General features: G+C 45.1%; 1 protein-coding gene across 1 annotated transcript in view; it reads left to right on the top strand.

Moving 5' to 3' along the window:
* The window catches only part of GRAP2 (GRB2 related adaptor protein 2), a 537,997-nt gene that overhangs the window by 258,603 nt on the left and 256,937 nt on the right, over positions 1-22,457 (top strand). The window contains exon 4 of the mRNA XM_086963467.1: positions 13,826-13,945. Within this exon, the coding sequence (XP_086819593.1) occupies positions 13,826-13,945 (120 nt within the window). The remainder of the gene's footprint in view (positions 1-13,825; positions 13,946-22,457) is intronic.

The following is a 22,457-nucleotide window of genomic DNA, read 5'->3' as shown; positions in this document are numbered from 1 at the left end:
ACATCAAGGGACACTTGCCACTGGATTCTTTGGTTGTATCCAACGCACGCAAGCGGGCAAACTCGCAGACCACGGGTGACGCTCCTCCCCCAGACAAAGAATCAAAAATCTTTGAAGCCTCAGGCAAACGTATTGCTGCGCAGGCAGCTAATATTTGGCGCATTTCGAATACGCAAGCCCTACTCGCACGCTACGATAGGGCACATTATGACACCCTAGAAACACTTCTACAGCACTTACCTGATCAGTACAAAGAGGCAGCAGAAATGTTAATTCAGGAGGGGGAGCTAATCACTAATGCTTCCATTAAGTGTGCGCTGGACGTGGCTGATACCGCCTCCAGGGCTATAAACACTAGCGTGTTACTGCGTAGGCATGCATGGCTTAGAATATCAGGCTTCAAACCAGACGTTCAGACAACCATCTTAAATCAAACAGTTAATCCAGACCACCTGTTTGGCCCTGAAGTGGATGCAACCTTTGAAAAAATGAAAAAAGACACGGACACTGCCAAGTCTATGGGGGCTCTCCAGTCCCAGCAGTTTCGGGGTGGTTCCTTTCGCCGCTCCAATAACAGGGGCACCTCAAGGGGTCAGGCATCGCAATCCACGCAGTACTATAAGAGCAACACCCAGACCTCATACACCAACAAAGGTAGAGGTGGTTACAGGGGCAACAACGTCAAAGGCAGAGGACGTGGAAACAACAGCTCCAGGTCCTCCACCACCAACAAACAGTGACGCCTTGTCACTGCCCCCCGACCACACAACACCGGTCGGGGGGAGACTCCAGCAGTTCCTGCCCGCGTGGAAATCCATCACCACGGACAGGTGGGTCACATCTCTTATCCAGTACGGTTACTGTCTGGAGCTTACTTCCACTCCACCAAACATACCTCCAAGAAACCGTCCTATGTCCGGCGAGCACTTGCACTTGTTGCAGCAGGAAGTCATAGTCATGCTGCAAAAAGGGGCAATAGAGCTCGTGCCACTGCAGGAAAGAGGAACAGGAGTTTACTCTCTTTACTTTCTAATCCCCAAGAAGGACGGATCACTCAGGCCCATCCTGGACCTCAGGCCCCTCAACTGGTACATTCTGTCGGAGCACTTCCATATGCTCACGTTGCAGCAGGTTCTCCCTCTGCTTCAGCAGGGGGACTTCCTGGCTACGCTGGATCTCAAGGATGCATACTTTCACATTCCCCTGCATCCTTCACACAGGAAGTACCTCAGATTCACAATTCAGGACCAGCACTACCAGTTCAGGGTTCTGCCTTTCGGGGTCACCACGGCGCCAAGAGTTTTTACAAAGTGCTTGGCGACTGTGGCGGCGCATCTACGACGTCAGCACATCCACGTTTATCCCTATCTGGACGACTGGCTCATTCAGGCAAAGTCAGAACAGCAGTGCGCCGACCACGTGTCGCGCACCATTCATCTCCTGCACGATCTAGGATTCTCGCTGAATTACCCAAAATCCCATCTCCAACCCGCCCATATACGGCAGTATCTGGGCGCGACAATAGACACTCTGGCAGCCACTGCGCAGCCGTCTTCAGTGAGAATCGCCAGTATCCAGACGCTGATCCAACGATTCAGACCCCAGCACTCGCTTCCAGCGAAAGTGTTCATGCAGTTGATAGGCATGATGGCCTCCTGCATCTCCATCGTCCCGCACGCGAGGTTACATATGCGTCCGCTCCAGGAGTGCTTGGCACGTCAGTGGACTCAGGCTCACGGGCAACTAACAGACCTAGTGTTGGTGAGCGGTCGGGCGTACAACTCTCTGCATTGGTGGAATCCACAAAACCTTTGCAAGGGCCGACCGTTCCAGGAGCCTGTGCCACAGATTATCCTGACGACGGACGCTTCTCTCCAGGGATGGGGAGCTCATGTACTCCACTAAACAGTGCAGGGACTATGGACCCTACAGCAGAGGAAGATGCACATCAATGTGTTGGAACTGATGGCGATCTTCATGGCCTTGAAGGCATTCAAAGTACATCTGTGCAACAAGGTCGTGTTGATCCGGACGGACAACATGACGGCCATGTACTATATCCAGAAGCAGGGGGGCACACACTCTCCGCAGCTGTCTCATCTGGCTCAGAGCATGTGGAAGTGGGCCATTCAGAGGAACATCTTCCTCATGGCGGAGCATCTCCCAGGCAAGGACAATCAGATGGCGGACCTGCTCAGCAGACACAGCCACCAAATGCACGAGTGGGAGATACATCCATCAGTACTCCAACCGTACTTCCAAAGGTGGGGTCATCCAGAGATAGACCTGTTCGCCACAAGGGAGAACGCAAAATGCCAAAGCTTCGCCGCCAGGTTCCCACACCCGCAATCACAGGGCAATGCGATGTGGATGAACTGGTCAGGCAGATTTGCGTACGCTTTTCCCCCAGCACCTCTGATACCGCTGGTGGCACGCAAGCTCAGGCAGCACTCGATGACTCTCATCCTGGTTGCTCCAACGTGGGCTCGCCAACCATGGTACACCACGTTTCTGGAACTTTCCGTGGTACCGCATCAAAGGCTTCATCTCACACCCAGCCTTCTGACGCAGAGCCATGGCGACATTCAGCACCCAGATCCGCAACAGCTCAACCTGGCGATCTGGCTCCTGAAGTGCTAGAGTTTGGCTACCTCAATCTTCCCCCCGATTGCATGGACATCATTCGGGAGGCAAGGAAGCCCACTACTAGAGCATGTTATGCGGCTAAATGGAAGCGTTTTGTCGTTTACTGTGTAAACCACGACATTAACCCGCTGGATGCTTCCATTCAGAACATCATTTGTTACCTGTTCCATCTGTACCAATGCAATTTGGCGTATTCTTCCATCCGCATTCACCTGTCAGCTATGGCCGCATACCTCCAGAATAGGCAACACCTTTCACTTTTCAAGGTTCCTGCTATCAAGGCATTTCTGGAAGGACTCAAAAGGGTCATTCCACCACGGACACCACCAGCACCTGAATGGAACCTCAATGTGGTTCTTACAAGGCTGATGGGTCCTCCTTTTGAGCCACTGCACTCTTGTGAGCTTCAGTTTCTAACTTGGAAGGTGGCTTTCTTAGTAGCAATTACATCGCTACGGAGGGTTAGTGAGTTGCAGGCACTCACCATCCAAGAACCATGTTTCCAAGTACATGCTAACAGGGTGGTGCTCCGCACTAACCCTAAATTTCTACCCAAGGTTGTATCTCAATTCCACATAAACCAGACAATTGAGTTGCCAGTGTTTTTTCAAAACCCTGAGTCGCTGGCGGAGCGGATGCTCCACACCCTTGATGTTAAAAGAGCCTTAATGTACTACATTGACAGGACAAAGGATTTTCGAAAAACCAAGCAACTTTTCGTTGCATTTGCCTCGCACCACAAGGGTAATGCTATTTCCAAAGCTGGTATCGCTAGGTGGATCATGAAATGTATTCAGATCTGTTACGCTAAGGCTAAACGCACTCTCACTATTCCACCAAGAGCCCACTCCACCAGAAAGTTGGGGGCCTCTATGGCTTTCCTTGGGAACATTCCCTTAGAGGATATTTGTAGAGCAGCCACATGGTCTACCACACACACTTTTACTAAACATTACTGTGTAGACGTGCACTCTAAACAGCAAGCAGCTGTTGGTCAGGCTGTTCTCAGAACACTTTTTCAAACTGCTGCAGCTGGCACGGGCGGCCGCCGATAAGAGGGGTACTGCTATGCATTCTATGCACAGATATGAATTCAGCAGCCCACATGCCTCGAACTGCAAATGCTACTTACCAGTATGCATCTGTTCTTGGCATGTAGGGCTGCTGACATTCATATCGCCCGCCCTCCTCCCCGGCGCCTGTAGCAGCTGCAGTATTCATATATATATATATGCTCATAGCATGGTCATCACTCACATGGTTCACTCCATCTCTGCCAATGGCTAAAAACAATCTGGGGATGGAGGCGATGCCCATGCGCACTGTAGTCCAGGGGAGGAGCCACCTATCTCGTGATACTTCGAAGACTCTTCCAGGACAACAATGTGCAATCATCCGGACCCAACACTAGGCGGCGATCTATGCACAGATATGAATGTCAGCAGCCCTACATGCCAAGAACAGATGCATACTGGTAGGTAGCATTTGCATTACCCGCCTCAAAGGTTCAAAGTTCTTCCTTTATAATAGTAGTATAGATATAGATGTCTGGGCATCAAAATCCGCCAAGCATCCCTACTCTCTTCATTCGTATCAAGTGTTTGTATACAGATTACACTCCTCATTGACATACTGACTGCTTTTATAGTCCGAGCCTAAAAGTCTGTTAAGCGCCTCAACTCTCTCCATTCATATCCACAATCAGGACAAGTATCAGAGAGACCGGTCCAATCACCAACATCGCACACATACTCGTACCTCGTACACGCATGTATCGAGCTTCATCTCCTTCCAGCATGCAACCGAGGTCCTGGTTCTTCATTTTCAAATGCATGAACCAGAAGGATAAAGTCATGTGACTATTCCTCCGGTCACCCTGCAACAAGGGAAACAAGTTATAACAATGGGTGCAGAGCCAGGTCTATTGTTGTTTAGTGATTTATGAGTGGAGGGTGACCTAGTTATTAGTTTTCCCTCTGGATCTCCTTGTTGTTAGTAGCTATTAACTTACACCATAAGCTCACGTTTACCTGTATTTCCGAGACTTTCTTTCAGGGGTTCACACTTTATAATCTTCATTTCTAATCAACCTACGGATTGTTCAGATATTTTGGTGACGGTTCCTCTTTGAGAGTCTTTTTGTCATGGTCACTTGGGTGTCTGGTTCCCCTTTGACGTATCTCAACTTCCCACAAAATACCACTTCATCGTATACAGCACTTCTCACTTTTGCATTTTTCAAGAATTCTTTGGCTTTGAGCACCTATTATGGTATGTTTTTCACAAAGATGTGGGCCATCATTCGGTCTGCCTTTACATTTTTCTATTGTGTCTGTTTTTGACATTCATTGCTTATGCTTTGTCCCAGTCTCCTTTTGTAAATATTCTGCAGCTTTGAAAAAGTCACAAGTGACGGAACACGTCTTGGCCGTGTTTTTTCTGAAGATTACAAGTCTGACAATCATATGTAATAACCAAATGTATTCGTAAATTAGAATTTTACAGATATGTTAAAATAAATAAGGGACTGTGTTTGTTAAAAAAGTCCCTACTGTATGGACATTATACTTCCTGTTCAAATGCGCTTGAGAGTGCTTTAGTTTCATGTTTGACTTATGCTTTACACACTGATTTTCTTGTTGGTGTCTTTCTGCACCTTTGGTAGTAAGGTGCTCTAACCATTACAGCACCTCCTTAATACTTGGCTTTTCTCCCAACCAATAGCTTTCCCATAGTGTATTGTTGCTTTCATACGAGGTGCGATAACTGTTACCACTACTTTCCAACGTTCTTTTGGGTACTGGGAAGATGGTAATATTTAAAATCCAAGTAACTATCAGTTATTCAAGCATTGCTACTTCACAAACATGTTAAGTCAATTCAATTCAAAATTACTTTATTCGGTTTACATAATAGAAAACCATAAATGTTACAAATCTGCGCAAAATTTATACAAACTACATACTACATGGATATATATATCGATATATATATATATACATTGTTTTTTTAAATGAAAAGAAGATGTGGATTAAAACCGCGGATTAAAAAATAAGTTCATAGACGGATTAGATACAATAACCAACTTTTTAAAATTCTAGACAGTTTCGATACCTTAAACAACATTTCAAGAACCCAACCACAAGTGGGATACATTCTGGCTTTAATAATTGTAAGAAATAGAGAGCTGGGCTGACCTGATTAAAATGTAACTTTAATAAAAGTGATTTAAAAAAAACCTCCGGGGGGCCACAGGGTGCAAGTACTTGTCGTTTATGACACCCCTTCGGAACGTCAAGTAAAAGATGGAAATAATCCATTTTAAACCTGGTTAGCAAAAAACGTTCGTGAGCTGACAAGGGCCACGATAATATGGCTCCAAGTCTGGAGTAGATTTGAGCGTCACAAATTTGCGGACGCTAGTTTTTGACAATTCTATCCCATCTCTATTTAAACTTTTTTTGCAAGATAAAAGATTGCTTCACAAAAGCCACATCTATTTTAGTAATCTGATCAGGACTTAAAAAAAGGTCTGGACGCCCCATCTCGCTAAAACAGCCCTTTAGATATTTTAACCTCGGGATATTAATCATGTGGTCCTGGCTCAATATTTCTTTCAATAACAGATATTAATCATGTGGTCCTGGCTCAATATTTCTTTCAAAAACAGATGAGTAAGGCCAAGATCTTTGTTCAGCCAACAATTGAGCCAAAAGAGCAAAGGGCGCACAGCCAGTATATCACAGATAAAAGTTATCCCAGTCTCTTCATGAACTATTAGGTTCGTGGTTCCTCTAGGTACCCCTAACAACTGTTTTAGGATGTTATTTTCTGCCACCTGAATTACCTCCGATGAAGCGTAACCCCACAATTCGCTGCCGTAGCTTGCAATCGTTACACTCTTTGCCTGATAGATTTTCAGCATAGCCGCTATTGGACGCTTTCCCATTCTTGCAGCGAAATTAAAAATCGCTGCGTTAGTCCTTATCACATCCCCCCTTCTTCTCCGGATTGAAGGGCCCCATTCCAGGTGGTCATCCAATAGGACGCCCAGATAAGAGAATGTTGATGTTATGGGCACTATTTCTGCATTCACCTTAAAGGTGTACTGCCTCTTAGGACGCAGCCCGACCTGCATAACGTAGGATTTTGAATTATTTATGGCCAGATCTCCTTCGACCATAAAACTACGGAAGGTGTCGAGCAGAGTCTGTAGACTCTTTGGGGTGCATGCTAGGAGGACCCCATCGTCTGCATAAAGCAGAACGTGCAGACCCCTACCGCCCACAGATGGAAAGTCAGCCCCTGTTTCTCTCAAGATCTTATCTAAATCATTAATATAAAGATTAAAAAGAAACGGGGCTAAAATGCACCCCTGTCGTACACCCCTTTCAGTGCTAAAGTCCCTAGAGACCCTAAGATCCTGTGCAAATCTGATGTTTGCCTTGGTGTCCATATGCAAATCCATCAGAAAGTCCACCAGATTAGCTTCCACCCCATGGCCCTCATGGACTCCCACAGCTTCCCCCGATTAACACAATCAAAAGCGGATGAGAGATCCATAAAGGCCATGCAGATTGTCTCCTGGCAGGCAACTGTGTACTTTCGAAGGTTCAAGTAGAGATTAAGGCATTGGGCCAGGTTAGAATGACCCGGGCGGAACCCGTACTGAATATCCGTCCAGGCCGCCAGTCTATTCAGTACAACTCCGCCTACAACCTTGACCACAGAATCGATAAGGGAGATTGGTCTATAATTCAGTGTGCTGTTACGATCACCCTTTTTAAACATAGGTACAATTGTGGATGTGCCCCATGACTCAGGGCACCCCACCTCTGCCGCTGCATTAAGCACGGCCACCAAGATAGAAGCCCATAAAGAGGGATTAGATTTAAAAATGTCCGGTGGGATACCGTCCGGGCCAGGCGCTCTGTTACATGACAAACTGGCGATACCTTTCTCCACTTCCCTTTGGGAAAAAACAACCATGTCCTGAATCTGATTTCTCTTTTGCAGTCGGGGTAGGGATGAGGCACTCTTAAAGATGCAACAAAAGTGAAACAACCATTCCTCCTCAGTTATATTTGTGCCCAGGTCCTCAGCTCTGTCACTGTCAAAAAGTGGCCCGTTAACAATGTCCCAAAATCTGGTGCTACTGCATAGGGTAGATGGATCTAAAAGTTCTCGCCATGTAGCCTCCTTCAATTTTGGCTTATGTGTTGCCAGTATCTTTTTGTAATTACGACGGAGAATACGAATCCGAGATTGATCCCTCTTAGTCGCTTTCAAAGCGACCTTCAGCTCTCTGGCAGCTTTAGAGCAAAGTGGATTGAACCATTTGGGGTCAACAGACAACGCTCTTTGTACTGGAACAGTTAATAAAGTCCCCACCTTGGAAACGATCCCTTCAAAAGCTTTAAGAATACCCTTAGCAGAAGAGTCAGGTTCTCCACAAAAGATTAATTCTGTGGCACAAGATTCATTAACTTTTTCATAAAAAAGGTTACTTGGGACCATTTGAGGCGACGTTTGCCATCAGTAGGAATCATTGTACCCGGGGGTACCACCCTGGCCTTCTTCTCAAAAATACTACCCGCCAGGTGTACACACACTGGATTGTGGTCACTGAATTCACTCTCCATGATCGAAAATCCCTGCAAAAGTGACTAAATGCTTGCAGAAATCAGAATATAATCAATGATAAACCCGTTACTGTGGCCTTTAAAAGACGGGATCAACTGTTTACTGGATGGTGGTGCAAAGGAAATTGAAGAGATCAAGTCATATTGATTGAGCAAATCATTAAGTATATCCCCTTGTACAGAGTGCTCAAAATGGAGACCCCTAATCCTTGTGCAGCCCATGTTACCCATACTAGTGGGTTCAGGGTCGCCACACGGGTGAACATTAAAATCTCCTGCTATCAAAAGTCTATTGCTAAAAAAGCCACAATACTGCCTAACAAAGCTGTTCAATTCAGCTAACTTACAAACCCTCTGTCTGTTCACTGCATTATAAAAGTTTATCAGACACACGCTAGAGTTTCCGCGCCTCAATACAATCGCTTGGAAATCGCTATAAGAAGAGGGAATATCCTTAATGTGACAGTTCAGCGACAAGGAAATAAAAATAACTAAACCACCCCTGGCTCTTCCGCTGACTGCTGGGGAAGCAGGGACATAAAAAGCTTTATACCCTTCCAACTATAGATTGCAGTTCACCAGCCATGTCTCTTGGAGACACATCCCTGAGAAATGCCTGATGAACTGCACCCACAACGGGTCTATGATCTTCTCTGCCAACCCAGCAATATTCCAAGACATAACATTATAGTCCTCTGTCTTGGACCTATCCAGTATCACAGGGCTGGGCAACTCCACCGGCATTAGAACAGGTCGCCCTACACCGGATAAAACCTCCAATGTCTCAAGATAACTCAGATTGTGGCTGGACTGATGACCCTACACCGTGAAAAACGTCAATAGCCACGGGCAGCCGGGCAGTTAAATCTGGGGGCTCTACACTATAGCTCAGTCAATCACAATCATTCAGCCCAGAAAGAGCTGCAAATCTATTTGATCCCTGAGGAAAAGAAGAAAAACAACGATCCCCCAACAAGTTATACCCATCAGCCAAAGGTTTAAAATATCTGGCCCTGGTAGACTCCACCGGGTTCTGAGGCCACAGGTAGCGTGATATATTCATTTTTAGCCTGCCTTGGTTTCTCCGCCTTATAGAAAAATCCCAAAGGCAGTATCTGAATGCCTTGACCCCTATTTACCAGTCCAGCCTGAACCTCCCAAAAAATGTCCCCACAGGCAATGGGTTGTTAAAATTCACCACAATACAGTCACCCTCCCATGATTTCCTCGATCTTCCCAGCCATGCAACACGGCATACAATAATAATATTACGTTCAATCGCTGGTCCAACACCAGTATTGCTGGACAGCCAATGAGTAACTTTGTTTTTAAGTTGTGAAAAGTCCTCCTTTGTACCAGTTGGGAGAGTTAGCACATTCCCTAAAATAACCAGCGGAGTCGACTGTGGCAGGAGGTCAATAACTGGTAAATTCTGCTGCAAGTGATATGAAGACCCCTGCAGCACACCCCCATTTTTCCCTGCAGAACTAGAAGCTGGTCCAGCTTGTTTTTCAGGCTGAACCCCGTTTGATAGCAAACAGTCGGGAGCCTTTCCGCTCACCCTCCCTGGCATGCTAAGATTCGTGATTATAGCAGGGGATGCACTAATAATTGGAGGACAGGTGGTTCCAGACGTCCCCACTATGGGAGCCCTTGCCGATGCCTTTTTTAATTCTACGTGGGCTGGCACTGCACAACTTCGCAATAGGTTTGATTGTATACATTTATGCTGGTCTGCTATACTTTGCTCAATGTTGTGTAGTTTAACCATAATAGGTCGTAATTTATCTTCCAGCATGCTGCATAGAATGGATTTAAATACTTCCATCAATGGGGGGTAACCACAGGGGTAACTATTGACAGTGGTGGCCTGCTTTCTGGTGCTGATGCTAACATTGTATCAGATTAAAAGCCAGATGTAGGAGCCCTAATACCGGTCGGTAACGGCTGAATTCGGCCGTTACCGACCGGTATTAGGGTTTTCAGATGTAGGGGGCCTATATTTTACCGATTCTGTAAATTTACCGAATCAGTAAATTTACCGAATCGGTAAAATACCGAATCAGTATATTTACCGATTCGGTAAATCCACATGTAGGTGGCACTCCTAAGAGTGCCACAGGCCCTTAAGAATCGTTTTTTTTCCACACAATCCTATTGTGTGGTGAAATACCGAATTCAGGTGTGCATGCACATCTGTGCATGCACACCTGTGCAATGTGACAGACAGACATGCCCTTAGGGCATGTCTGTGTGCCACATGGCACACAAGTCCGGAATTGGGGTTCTAGAGGGTGTCAAAGTGACACCCCCTGCACCCTTGCAGGATTCAGTATTTACTGATTCGGTAAATACCGAATCGGTATTGCCTATTGATTCCTATGGGCTTCATGGCCCATAGGAATCAGTGGGCAATACCGATTCGGTATTTACCGAATCGGTAAATACCGAATCCTAGCGATTCGGTAATTCTTAAATTTGAATTACCTACATCTCCCCCCTTCCTATTTACCGACTCTTAAATACCGAATCGGTAAAATTTGGTATTTAAGAGTCGGTAAATAGGAATTACCTACATCTAGCTTTGCCTTTTTTTCCATTCTGCCGTAAGATTTGCATGATCCCCTCGGTTGAGATGGCCGATTACAATCGCCCGATGTCTCAATGTCAATAATAGAGCTTTCCCCTCTCTTTCTTCTGGTAGCTAGGGGGACGGCCCTCTGCCTAATTCCGGCAGTAACATCAGGAGGCAAAGGTGTTGCTATTTCATCCTGCTGTAGCTCTGTTACAGGGGAAAGCACATCCGTGTCTTGAGAAGAGTTCCCAAGCCCCTGTGTGAGCATAGTACTTCCAGCCTCATCAACACAGCTGTTTAAATGGTCAGTTGACCCACCCAAAAGAGGTAAAAGACCACTAGTTGGGGATCTGGATAATCACCTGTTCACCAGCTTAATCTCCCTGTCTATCACTGAGGCAGCTCTGGATAGAAAGGCGTCCATGGTTGTTAAACTTGCCTTTGCACTGCCTATGGGCCCAACCTGGTTTGCCTGAATCTTGCACCTCCCCATAGTAGATAACCTAAGGTGATATATAGCTTAAGCCTGCCTTAATCCACTAGGGCCACACAAAAAAACACCAACAGGTGTAGTACTGGATTTCCCAAACAGAGAGGCTGCCCACTAATAACATAGAGGTACAATTATTATATAAATAATCTGCATAAAATATAAAGCAATAATCACAGGAAGTCCAAACAAAAAACTAAAATAACCTGGCCCAGCCCAGCCTCTTCCAGCCTCTTACGGGCACGTACGGGCATGGACGGGCACGGACGGGCCCGCCCTTGGCCCGCACGTGTCCCGCGCTGCGGGAGCCCTGGCCCCTCTTTAAGCACCTCCTGGTGCACGTGACCCCGTTGGGCGTGTTGGGCGGCGCTGCTACCGCACGGGGTGCTGGGTGATGTAGTCCCCACACGCAGGAGACAATGGCAGCACTCGGCGTGGCCTCAGGAGTGCGTCGGCCCCCCCCCCGGGACTCCGATCAGTCCTCTGTGGCAACAGGTAGGGGAATGATTTAAAAATCAATGTTCGGCAAAGAAAATAACTGACATGTTAAGTCATTTTCTTAGGCAGAGATAAATATGTCTTCCCTTCATCTTTGAATATTTCTACTAGAAAGCATCACTCACAGGTCAAAGAGTGATTTCCTTATACCTTCCTAATTAAAGACTAGGGCATAGATGCATCAAGCTAAACACCGCTCACAAATGGGGCATATTCTCAGAATCTGCCCCTTTGCGACCAGTATTTTTGCATTTGGGGTGCATCATCCCAAATGCAAAAATCGCAATTAAAGAAATCGCAAAATTGCGATTACTTAAATTGCTATTGCATTTAAGGAATCTCAAATTGAGATTCCTTAAATGCAATGCCTAAAAGTTAAAAAATTCGCGATTTCGCTAATAGGGGGAGTAAATTACCATGAAGTTGAACTTCAAGGTAATTTGCAAACACTTTGAAAAATGCACTAAAGTGCATTTTTCAAAGTTCCATTTTACACACAAACATGCCCTTAGGGCATGTGTGTGTGCAAGATGTACCCATATGCAGATTTCAGGGGTGCAACAGGGTGTCCTTTTGACACCCTGGCACCCTTGAAATTGCAATCTCAATTTGCGATTCTCTAATTGAGAATCGCAAATTGAAATTGACTTCCTATTCATTCCTATGGGCCTCTAGGCCCATAGGAATGAATGAGAAGGTATTCCTTAATTGCGAGTCGCAATTTGCGAGTCGAAATTAAGGAATTTTAAGAAATCGCTATTTTTTAAGCGAGTTCTTCATGCATAGCATTTTTCTATTCCTTATTAGCGAATCCTTATTTTTCGCTAATAAGGAATCGCAAAATGGATGCTTGATGAATCTATGGGTAGGGGCCTAAATTTAGAGTTTAATGGACAGGGTACATGCATATGTGGCGCAGTACTCTACCCAGAAAACTGATTGAGATTGAGAGCCAGGCGAACATCATCATGTTTCTGACGGCAGTGCCCCCACTGGCTCTGCTGCCAGAACCCTTATGTCAATGGCCTGATGGATTTGGGGCCATCGGTGTTACGGCATCTAACTGTCCCTCCTGTTTATAGCTGATAGTTTGATGTACTTTTATTTCTGTTTGAGACCGCTAGGAAAAGCCTGAAGGTTCCAAACTGAAAAAATAGAACAATTACTCCCACATCCTTGGAATACAGTTCCGAAGTGTCAGGGATCATTAATTTTTTGCTTTACAAAAACAATCTCCTGCTTCGTGAGTTTGTTTTAGAAAAACAAAAAACTTCAGTGAGTGGGTGCATGAAACATGGCGGCAGCTCAGCCAATTTTCAGTGCCTTCAGAGAAGCTGCCGTGGTGGAGACTCCTTTGAAAGCACATAGAGCTCCTGCCAAGCTAGCGGAGATCTCTCAATATGGTGGACGGTATTCTCTAATGGCCTCCAGCACCAAGGTAGATGGTGGGTTGTCAGTCAAACTTTAAATAATATCCTATTTCTCTCCCAGCCTTAGAAGTTCTGTGAATTAATTTTACTTCATAACCACAATAAATGAATTGCTTTGGAACTTTTGCCATAAATATTGTTAATTGAAACAAACATACTCTTTTTGCAGGAAAATGCAGCAGGGGTTTTTCAACGCAGCAGAATATTACAATCTGTGATTTAGTAAGAACACTTGCCATAGGAGCTCTAACCACTAGCTTTAGTATGTGATAGTGTTTTGGGATTTCCAAAATGTAGCTCCCAAACAGGAGAAGGTTAACTGAGATGGAGGCATTTTTTCAACTTGGACAGTAAAGTATAACATTTGCAATGATCTGTAAGGTTGTAAGCATTTTTTTGGTTACCCTTGATTTTCCTCACATGCTTGTTTGCCCTTGCATGCTCATCAGAGCGACCCCAAATTATCAAGCATAATATAAGAAATGTGTCATTTTAATCTTCTGATTTAATTAAATGTATGTCCAATCGCTGTTTTCCTCCCAAGGTGGTATCACAAGGGTCTCTCCAGACACGAGGCAGAAGACATCCTCATGAGGAAGGGCCTGGGTTTTTTTATTATCCGAGACAGCCAGAGCTCTCCCGGAGACTTCTCCATCTCAGTCAGGTGAGTCTTTTCCTGCAAACTTCAACTTACGCAAGGTTTGGTAGCACTAGGCGATTTTATGCTAGAATATCTCATAAATAAATATCTTCGGACAATTTTTATGTCCTAAATATTGTTTAAGAAAACATTGTCCTACTTGCTGATTTTCTAATAACTCCAATGGGGCGTTATTTTTTAAAAGATACTCTGATAACGGTATTATGGTTCCATTCCCACTAGTGGCCCGTTCCACCTCTTTAAATGCTGTTTAGCACACACACCATAGTGGCATTTGTGCCCATGGGTGCTATCTCTCGTGTCCCCTTTATTTCATTCATCCAAATGTTGGTTGCGGTCTCAGACACTTTATGTAACACGTGTTGATATCCCTGAATGGTTAGTGGCTGTCCATGTCATGTAGGAGTGTGTTGTTAGGGGCATTGACGGCTTTGAGTGGATGCATACAGGGAAACATATTGAATTGAGGTAATCACATATCCTAAAAGATGGAGTTCATTTTGCCATTTTTGAACGTGATGGTCAATATTGGGCAGAGCCATGCAATGTGATTCAGTGAACCAAAGGAAAACTGGATACTTTACTTATTTTAATTTTAACTTAATGCTTTCATAATACACTTAGATGACCAAAGAATGCTGCAGAGCTTCCACGCATATTATACTGAAGCAGCATTCTGTTTTGTGTTCATACTATTTCCCCACTCTGACACTGTGGGGACCCATTAGGATGTAGGGCGGATCGCAGTGGCGATCTGCCCTACATCTTCACTGCCCGCCACCCTTTTACCACCCCCCACCCACCATATTAGTATGGCGGGCGGTACTGCGGCGGACGGGAAGACCGTCCGCCCCTTTTCCACCTGTTCGACAAGGCGACCGAGCGGAAAAAGGTTTAATATGGTGGCAGTGTCTGCTAGACACCGCCATCCATATCAGGCTGTAGGTGGGAGGCAGCCTTTCTGTGGCGGCAATGTCGCCACGGAAAGGCATGTGGATTTTGAAGTTGGGGGCCCGTTGCGAGCCCCTCAAATGTTGGGGGGAGCTCATGGGGGGTACCTATGGTACTCCCTGCATGTGCATGAACAACATGGCAGGCACCACACGGTGCCTGCCACATTGTGCATACATATGCACAACATGCATTTTTGTCATTATGGCGGGTGATGCTGAAAGCACAGCCCGCCGCAATGTTAAAAATGCAGGATGCGCCCGCCAGTGTGCCGGGCACATCCTAATCACCCCCATGGGACCGCCGCACTTATAGCGGGTGGTCTCTTTTTACGTCACGATGGCGGGCGGACAAAGTCCGCCCACCATCCTAATGATGCCCTGTGTTAAAAAAAACCATTGGAAACAAAATATGGCTCAATATTTGGCCAGAAACGTATTGGCTTAGAGAGAATGTTTGAGCCATTGCTCTCAAAATACCATCTTGATTTGGTTTTTTAAATCTGAGGTCCTCATTATTAAAGGCGATACACCAGGGAACCACAACGTGTTTTTAATTTACCGGGATCTCCCCATTGTCTGTAGATTTTATCTATGAACTCCCTCCTTCGTCTGAGTCCATCAGGAGGTTGAGTCTGCCCTGGTAGCAGTGTGCCACCAAGGTGGGGAGAGGTTGAGGATGAAGCATGACATAAACTATGTGTGAGACTTTCTCTTCCATAAGAATATTCTTCCCACATATCCCAGCAGTAGTTCTATGACGTCTCTAATTGGACTCTGACTTGTACTCCTAAATAAGGAAACAGTACATTTTTCTTCTATCGAACCTACCGTACACATTTGTGATTTAATAGTAAATGTTACCCTTTAGTATCCAACCTTTTTCCCAAATTGGTATAGATTGGAGTGGGAGTAGTAAATATCACCATTTTTGTGTTCAACAACTTCTCTAATTGGTATAGATGGGAGTACGAATAGTAAATGTCAACCCTTTATTGTCCAACAATTTGCCCAAATTGTTTTAGATTGGAGTGGGAATAGTAAATGTCATCCCTTGAGTGGCCGTCACCTCCTCAAATTAGTATAGATTGGAGTGGGAATAGCAAATGTCACACTTTTAGTTTCCAACACTTTTTCCAAATTGTTTTAGATTGAATAGGAATAGTAAATGTCAACACTTTAATGTCCAACAATTTCCCCAAGTTGTTCTTAATTGGAGTGGAATAAGTAAATACCCTTTTAGTGTACAACACCTTCCCTGATTGGTATATATTCGAGTAGGAATAGTATATGTCAACCCTTCAGTGTCCAACACCTTCCCGAAGCTGGTATAGATAGGCGTGGGAATAGTAAATGTCACCCCTTTAGTGTCCAACGCTTTGCTAAAAATGGTTTATGTTGGATTGTGATTTTTTAATTTTATAATTTTTTTAGTATGTAAACCTTTATTACTGAGTGGTCGCTCCCTGTGTCCCTGGCTGACACCTGGTATCGTAGCGCTGCTCTGCTTAAGAATCACTTCAAAACCTGCATTTGTTTTCGCCTGCTGTGTGCCTTGTTTAGCGCTTTGTCTAATTAGCGCTCTAGCTATTCAATTTTGCTGTTTCCTAACATTGTTTGCGCGTTTGCCAATAGCGCTCCGCTCTGCTCCTCCCCCCGCCTCCATTTTGTTTGTTTGTTGTCGTCCTCGTGTGCCCGACCCGCCTCCCAGCTGAGCCGCCCTCCCACTGACTTAATATAGCGCTCCTCGCCCTGTAGACGCGACCGCGCCCAATTCGCGCCGAAGGTGCGCCACAGGTAAGCCCGTCTACGCCCGTCCGCGCCTGGACCGCGCCCAGCGCCAGACCCCCTGCCCCTCGCGCTGCGCTGCCCTCCCGCATCACCTACGATGCCGCCACCCTCCTAGCCCTTAACCCCGGTCGCGCCCCCAACTGCGTCCAAGCCGCTCCTGGACTCACTCATGGACCTTTCTCCTGCTACTCCTGCAAATTCAGCGGCACCAACTGCATCTCCGCTATGACCACACCACAGATTCCCGACCCCAACCACCTACAATGCATCCTTCTCAACACCCGCTCGGTCCACAGACACGCCATTGACCTATGGAATCTACTAGACACCATCTCTCCAGACGTCGCCTTCCTAACGGAAACATGGATGAACGCTTCCTCCGCCCCAGACATCACCATTGCCATCCCTGAAGACTATAAGATCACACGCAAGGACCGTACCAGCCACACAGGAGGAGGCATCGCTATCGTCCATAAGAAATCAATCCGCATCTCAACCAGCTCTGACGCCAACCTCGCCAACTCCGAACACCTTCACTTCCAAATACACATCGACCCCAAGACCACACTCAGAGGCACCCTCCTCTACAGACCACCAGGACCCCGCGCAAAATTCAGTGAAGACATCACGGACTTCATCACTCCACACGCGCTCCCCTCCAAAGACTACATCCTTCTGGGAGACCTCAACTTTCACCTCGAAAAGATCAACGACCGCAACACCACCACCCTCTTGGACAACCTCGCCAACCTCGGACTTAAACAACTAGTCACTTCCCCCACCCACATCGCAGGTCACACACTCGACCCCATCTTCACCTCCAGCAATCATGTCTCCTTCAGCCACACTACGGATCTCCTCTGGACTGACCACAGCTGCGTTCACTTCACCTACAACAAGCCAAAACCCACCAACCACCTCCAACCAACTCTGCAAAGAAACTGGAACAAAATCACCACCGACCAGATCTCCGCATCGCTCCTTCTAAACACCCCAGCCCACTCTTCTAACCCAAACCAAGCCGCCGCCAACCTCACCCTATGGTTATCCAACACCGCCGACACCTTAGCACCACTGAAAAAACGTCAAAGCAAACCTGGCAGCAAGAAGGCCTCACGGTTCAACGATGATCTTAAGCAGTCCAAGAAACTCTGCCGCTCCCTTGAAAAGGCCTGGAAAAAAGACCCAACCACTAGCACCAAGGACGCCTTCAAAAACGCCACCGCACTCACCACCAACTAATCCGAAAGGCCAAGAAAACAGCATTCAAGGATCGACTTGACAACAACGCCCACAACAGCAAGGAACTTTTCAACATCGTCAAGGAATTTTCCAACCCCTCGGCCAACTCCAACGACATCACCCCCTCTCAAGCCCTCTGCGACTCCCTAGCCTCATTCTTCCACAACAAGATTGCAGACATCCACAACAGCTTCGACAACCAACCCGGAGACCAACCCACCCAACCATTTGCTGAACATTCTCCCCCCGACACCCTCAACGACTGGAACCCAATCTCCACTGAGGACACAATCCGCCTGATGAATTCCATCCACTCAGGATCCCCCACAGACCCATGTCCTCATCACATCTTCAACAAAGCAGACTCCGTCATAGCACCGCACCTCCGAGACGTCATCAACTGCTCCTTCAACTCCGCCACCTTCCCGGAAAGCTGGAAACACGCTGAACTCACCGCCCTTCTGAAAAAACCCACAGCGGACCCCATCGAACTCAAAAATTACCGCCCATTTCGCTCCTTCCATTCCCGGCCAAAGTCATCGAGAAAGCCGTCAACAACCAGCTCGCCGCTTTCCTCGAAGCCAACAAATCCCTCGACTCCTCACAATCTGGCTTCCGAGCAAAACACAGCACTGAGACCGCCCTCATCGCAGCAACAGACGACATTCGAACTCTATTGGACAATGGAGACACAGTCGCCCTCATCCTCCTCGACCTCTCTGCAGCATTCGACACAGTCTGCCACAGCACCCTGTTACAACGCCTCAATAACATCGGAATACAAGGAAAAGCACTTGAATGGATCACCTCGTTCCTCACCGGAAGAACCCAGAGAGTCCGCCTCCCACCATTCAAGTCCGAGGCCACTGAAGTCATCTGTGGCGTACCTCAAGGATCCTCACTCAGCCCCACCCTCTTCAACGTATACATGAGCCCCCTCGCGGCCATCGCCCGCCAACACAACCTCAACATCATCTCTTACGCGGATGACACTCAACTAATCCTTTCTCTCACCAATGACCCCAGCACCGCCAAAACTAACCTACACGAAGGAATGAAAGAAGTTGCCGAATGGATGAAACAAAGCCGTCTGAAACTGAACTCAGACAAAACAGAAGTCCTCATCTTAGGTACATCCCTCTCTGCATGGGACGACTCTTGGTGGCCGGAAGCCCTTGGAAAAGCACCCATCCCGACAGACCACGCACGGAACCTAGGCATCATCCTGGATTCTTCACTCTCAATGAACAGACAAGTCAGCGCCGTATCCTCATCCTGCTTCAACATTCTTCGCATGTTCAGAAAAACATTTCGCTGGATCCCCACCGAAACAAGGAAAACAGTCACCCATGCTCTAGTCACGAGCCGACTGGACTACGGAAACACCCTCTACGCAGGTACTACCGCTAAACTCCAGAAGAAACTCCAACGAATCCAAAACGCCTCAGCCAGGATCATATTAGACATCCCGCGCAACGAACACATCTCTGGTCACCTGAAAGACCTCCACTGGCTACCCGTCAATAAGAGAATCACTTTCCAACTGCTAACCCACGCACACAAATCACTCTACGACATCGAACCAGAATGCCTCAACTCACGACTGTCCTTCTACACCCCCTCCCGCCAACTACGTTCTTCCAGCCAAGCCCTCGCCACTGTACCTCGCATCAACAAGACCACCATGGGAGGCAGATCCTTCTCATACCTGGCTGCTAAAACATGGAACTCACTCCCCGCTTACCTTCGCCTCACCCAGAAACACCTAGCATTCAGAAAGCAACTTAAAACGTGGATATTTGACAAGTAATCCTCCTCCCCTTTCTAAGCGCCTTGAGACCCTCTGGGTAGGTAGTGCGCTATATAAATTCTCTGACTTGACTTGACTTATGTAGTAGAAATAGTTTGTGTGATTTAAATACTCTTGGTATTTAGCAATATAAGAAACATTGTTGTATGTTTGCAATAAATACTATTATTAATGACATATTTTTATATAATAAAGACATGTAGCACATTTTTGTGAATTTATTTGTTTTTAAAGTTTATTTTATTTATGTTTACATTTTTAAACATTTTGCTAGACTTTAAAATAAACATTTATATATAGAAAAAAATAGAAGCATTTTCATACATTTTTATTAATACATACAAAATGAATTTCATACTTAAATAGTTGTGCATGTTGTACATTTTCCACTTTTTTCCCCATTGTGTAACCTTTTTTTAACTTTTCCTAAAGTGTTATATACATATTTTCAACAACATTTTAACATAATTTTTTTTATATATATTAAATATTTGCATATAGTTTATACTATTATTTAATTGTTATTCACATTCTTTTACAGTTTTGACATGTTTACATGTTTAATATTTTTTAAGATTTTTAAATAGTTTGTTCAACATTTTCACATTTTCTACCATTCGTTTCTATGGGGAGATAGTATTTTATTTAGTTTTGGTTTAGTGGCCATTTTTTATTTTACCACTACCTTCTACTATGTAGTCTATTTTTGTCATTTTTATTCGTTTTTTCCGGGATCCAGGTCAATGTAAGGAGCCGCTGTTCATCAAAACAGGTGAGTCCTTTAAAGTATTTTTTGTAAGGGTATTGAGGGTAGGGGTCTGTAGGGGGATGTCTAGAGAATAGTTATTTTGTTATTTGTGGGTTTCTTGTACATTTAGGGCCCTATTATCATGTCAGTCAGAGTTGCCTCTGACCGACATCATTGTGGATTCGGGACCGACCGACCTCCAGTCAGCAGTCCCAACTGCATAATTATAATTTCACTGTGGGAGTTTGTTCTGCGGCAGTAAAGCTGCCGTAGCACCAGCTCCCATAGAGAAATGGGAGTTTGTGCAAATCCCGCACCATGTGGCAGGCACCTTATGGCCTCTTGACCCCCAACCGGAGGCCGCAGTGAGAAGGGGGCCATGCTAGGGGCCACCAAAGTCACCTTCTAACAGGCTTTCCATGTCAGAAAACCTGGCATGGAAAGCCTGTCAGAAACCAATATCGTAATCCCAACAACGCGAACGCCGTCCTACAGGGATTACGTGCTGGTTTCGACTCCATCGGAATCCAGCCGGAATGACCGTTCGGTTTCACTTTGGACCGCCTACATTTTAATTTGTTGGTCGGAAGTAAAACCATAGATGTTGGTTTGAAATTCTATGACCAGAGGTCGGAGTCTTTCCAACCGACATCGAAATAGGCCCTTTAGTTGTTTTAGTAGTAGTGGATTTTATTAGTGTGTAGTTTGGGGTTTAAAACAATATTTTAGTAATGTTTCCTTATGTTATATTATGTTATGATACACATTTTATGATAAATAAGTGTACTGTACATGGAATTTTGGGAATGTTATGTGTTTTATGGGTAGGTTTTCTTGTTTACTTAACAGGGTTTTGTCAATGAACATGTCCTATGGGTATTGGGAGTTTTTACAACTTTATTTTAAAGAAAATCACTTTTAGTGTAGAACAAACCATATTTTGTTGCATTGATTTTTTGGGGGGGGTTTCAGGAGCTTTTCTTTTTTAAACACGTTTCAGGTTTTTTATGGTTTCTACATACTTTGGATCGCTTTGAGGGATGTCTATTGTATTCATTTTATTTTTGCATTTTTGGGGGGCTTTTTTGGAAAAAACGTTTTCCGTTTGTTGGATTTTTTCTTTTGATTACATGTATATAGAGGAAGGTCTGTAGCTACTGAGCAGTAAGTCATATTTATTTTTTATTTTTTTAGGTGGGAAATGTTATATATTATTGGTTGTCTAAATATTATGTGATTGTTATTTGGAAATGTATGTCTTATGTGTTGAATTTACCTTAAGTTGTTGATTTTGTTTGTTCTTTGAGCAATTTTTGGTTGGTAAGGTTTACATTTTTCATGTAAATAATTATATATTATTTTATTATTTCAGTCTTATTTAGTATTAGAGTTGTAGGTAATGTTTAGATTGATGTAATAACATATTATGTTTATTATTATTTATATAAAAAAATATTTTCAGCAGTGGCCACACCTCCACCACGGGCTCAGCAGGCGATCGTACCGCCAAACTAATAATTAGGCCATTAGTATAGATTGTTGAAGGGGTTTCCTTATGCTTTGCTTGAAATGATAGTAGCGGTCTGGTACGGCTGTGTGGGGGTAAATGTTTAAATGGTCTGAATCATTCCTTGTTCAAAGTCATTAATTATGTGTGTGGGTAGTAGTTATTTGTTTTCTTTTCAACATGGTTTAAGAGTTTGTAGTAGGAGCTGCTTCGATAGTAGGCCATATTGAAAGGGATATTTGTATGGTGTATATCTGAGTGAATGGTTTGGGAAAAATTCTGCAGATCCCATCCATCACCCAGGTTTGACAGTAGCTTAGTTTTAGTAAGTTATTTGCTGTGCAGAACATTAGGATTTGTTTCTCATTGTTTAGGTTGTCGTATAAAAGGGAAGGTTCCTCATTATGTGTCATTGTTAAATGTTGTCTTGGTATCTTCTAGGGACTGAAGGAGTATTGGTGGCGGCT

Source organism: Lissotriton vulgaris, chromosome 1_1 (assembly GCF_964263255.1).
Source record: "Lissotriton vulgaris chromosome 1_1, aLisVul1.2, whole genome shotgun sequence".
In the NCBI taxonomy this organism is placed as follows: Eukaryota; Metazoa; Chordata; class Amphibia; order Caudata; family Salamandridae; genus Lissotriton; species Lissotriton vulgaris.
This window is presented reverse-complemented; position numbering and strand designations above follow the sequence as displayed.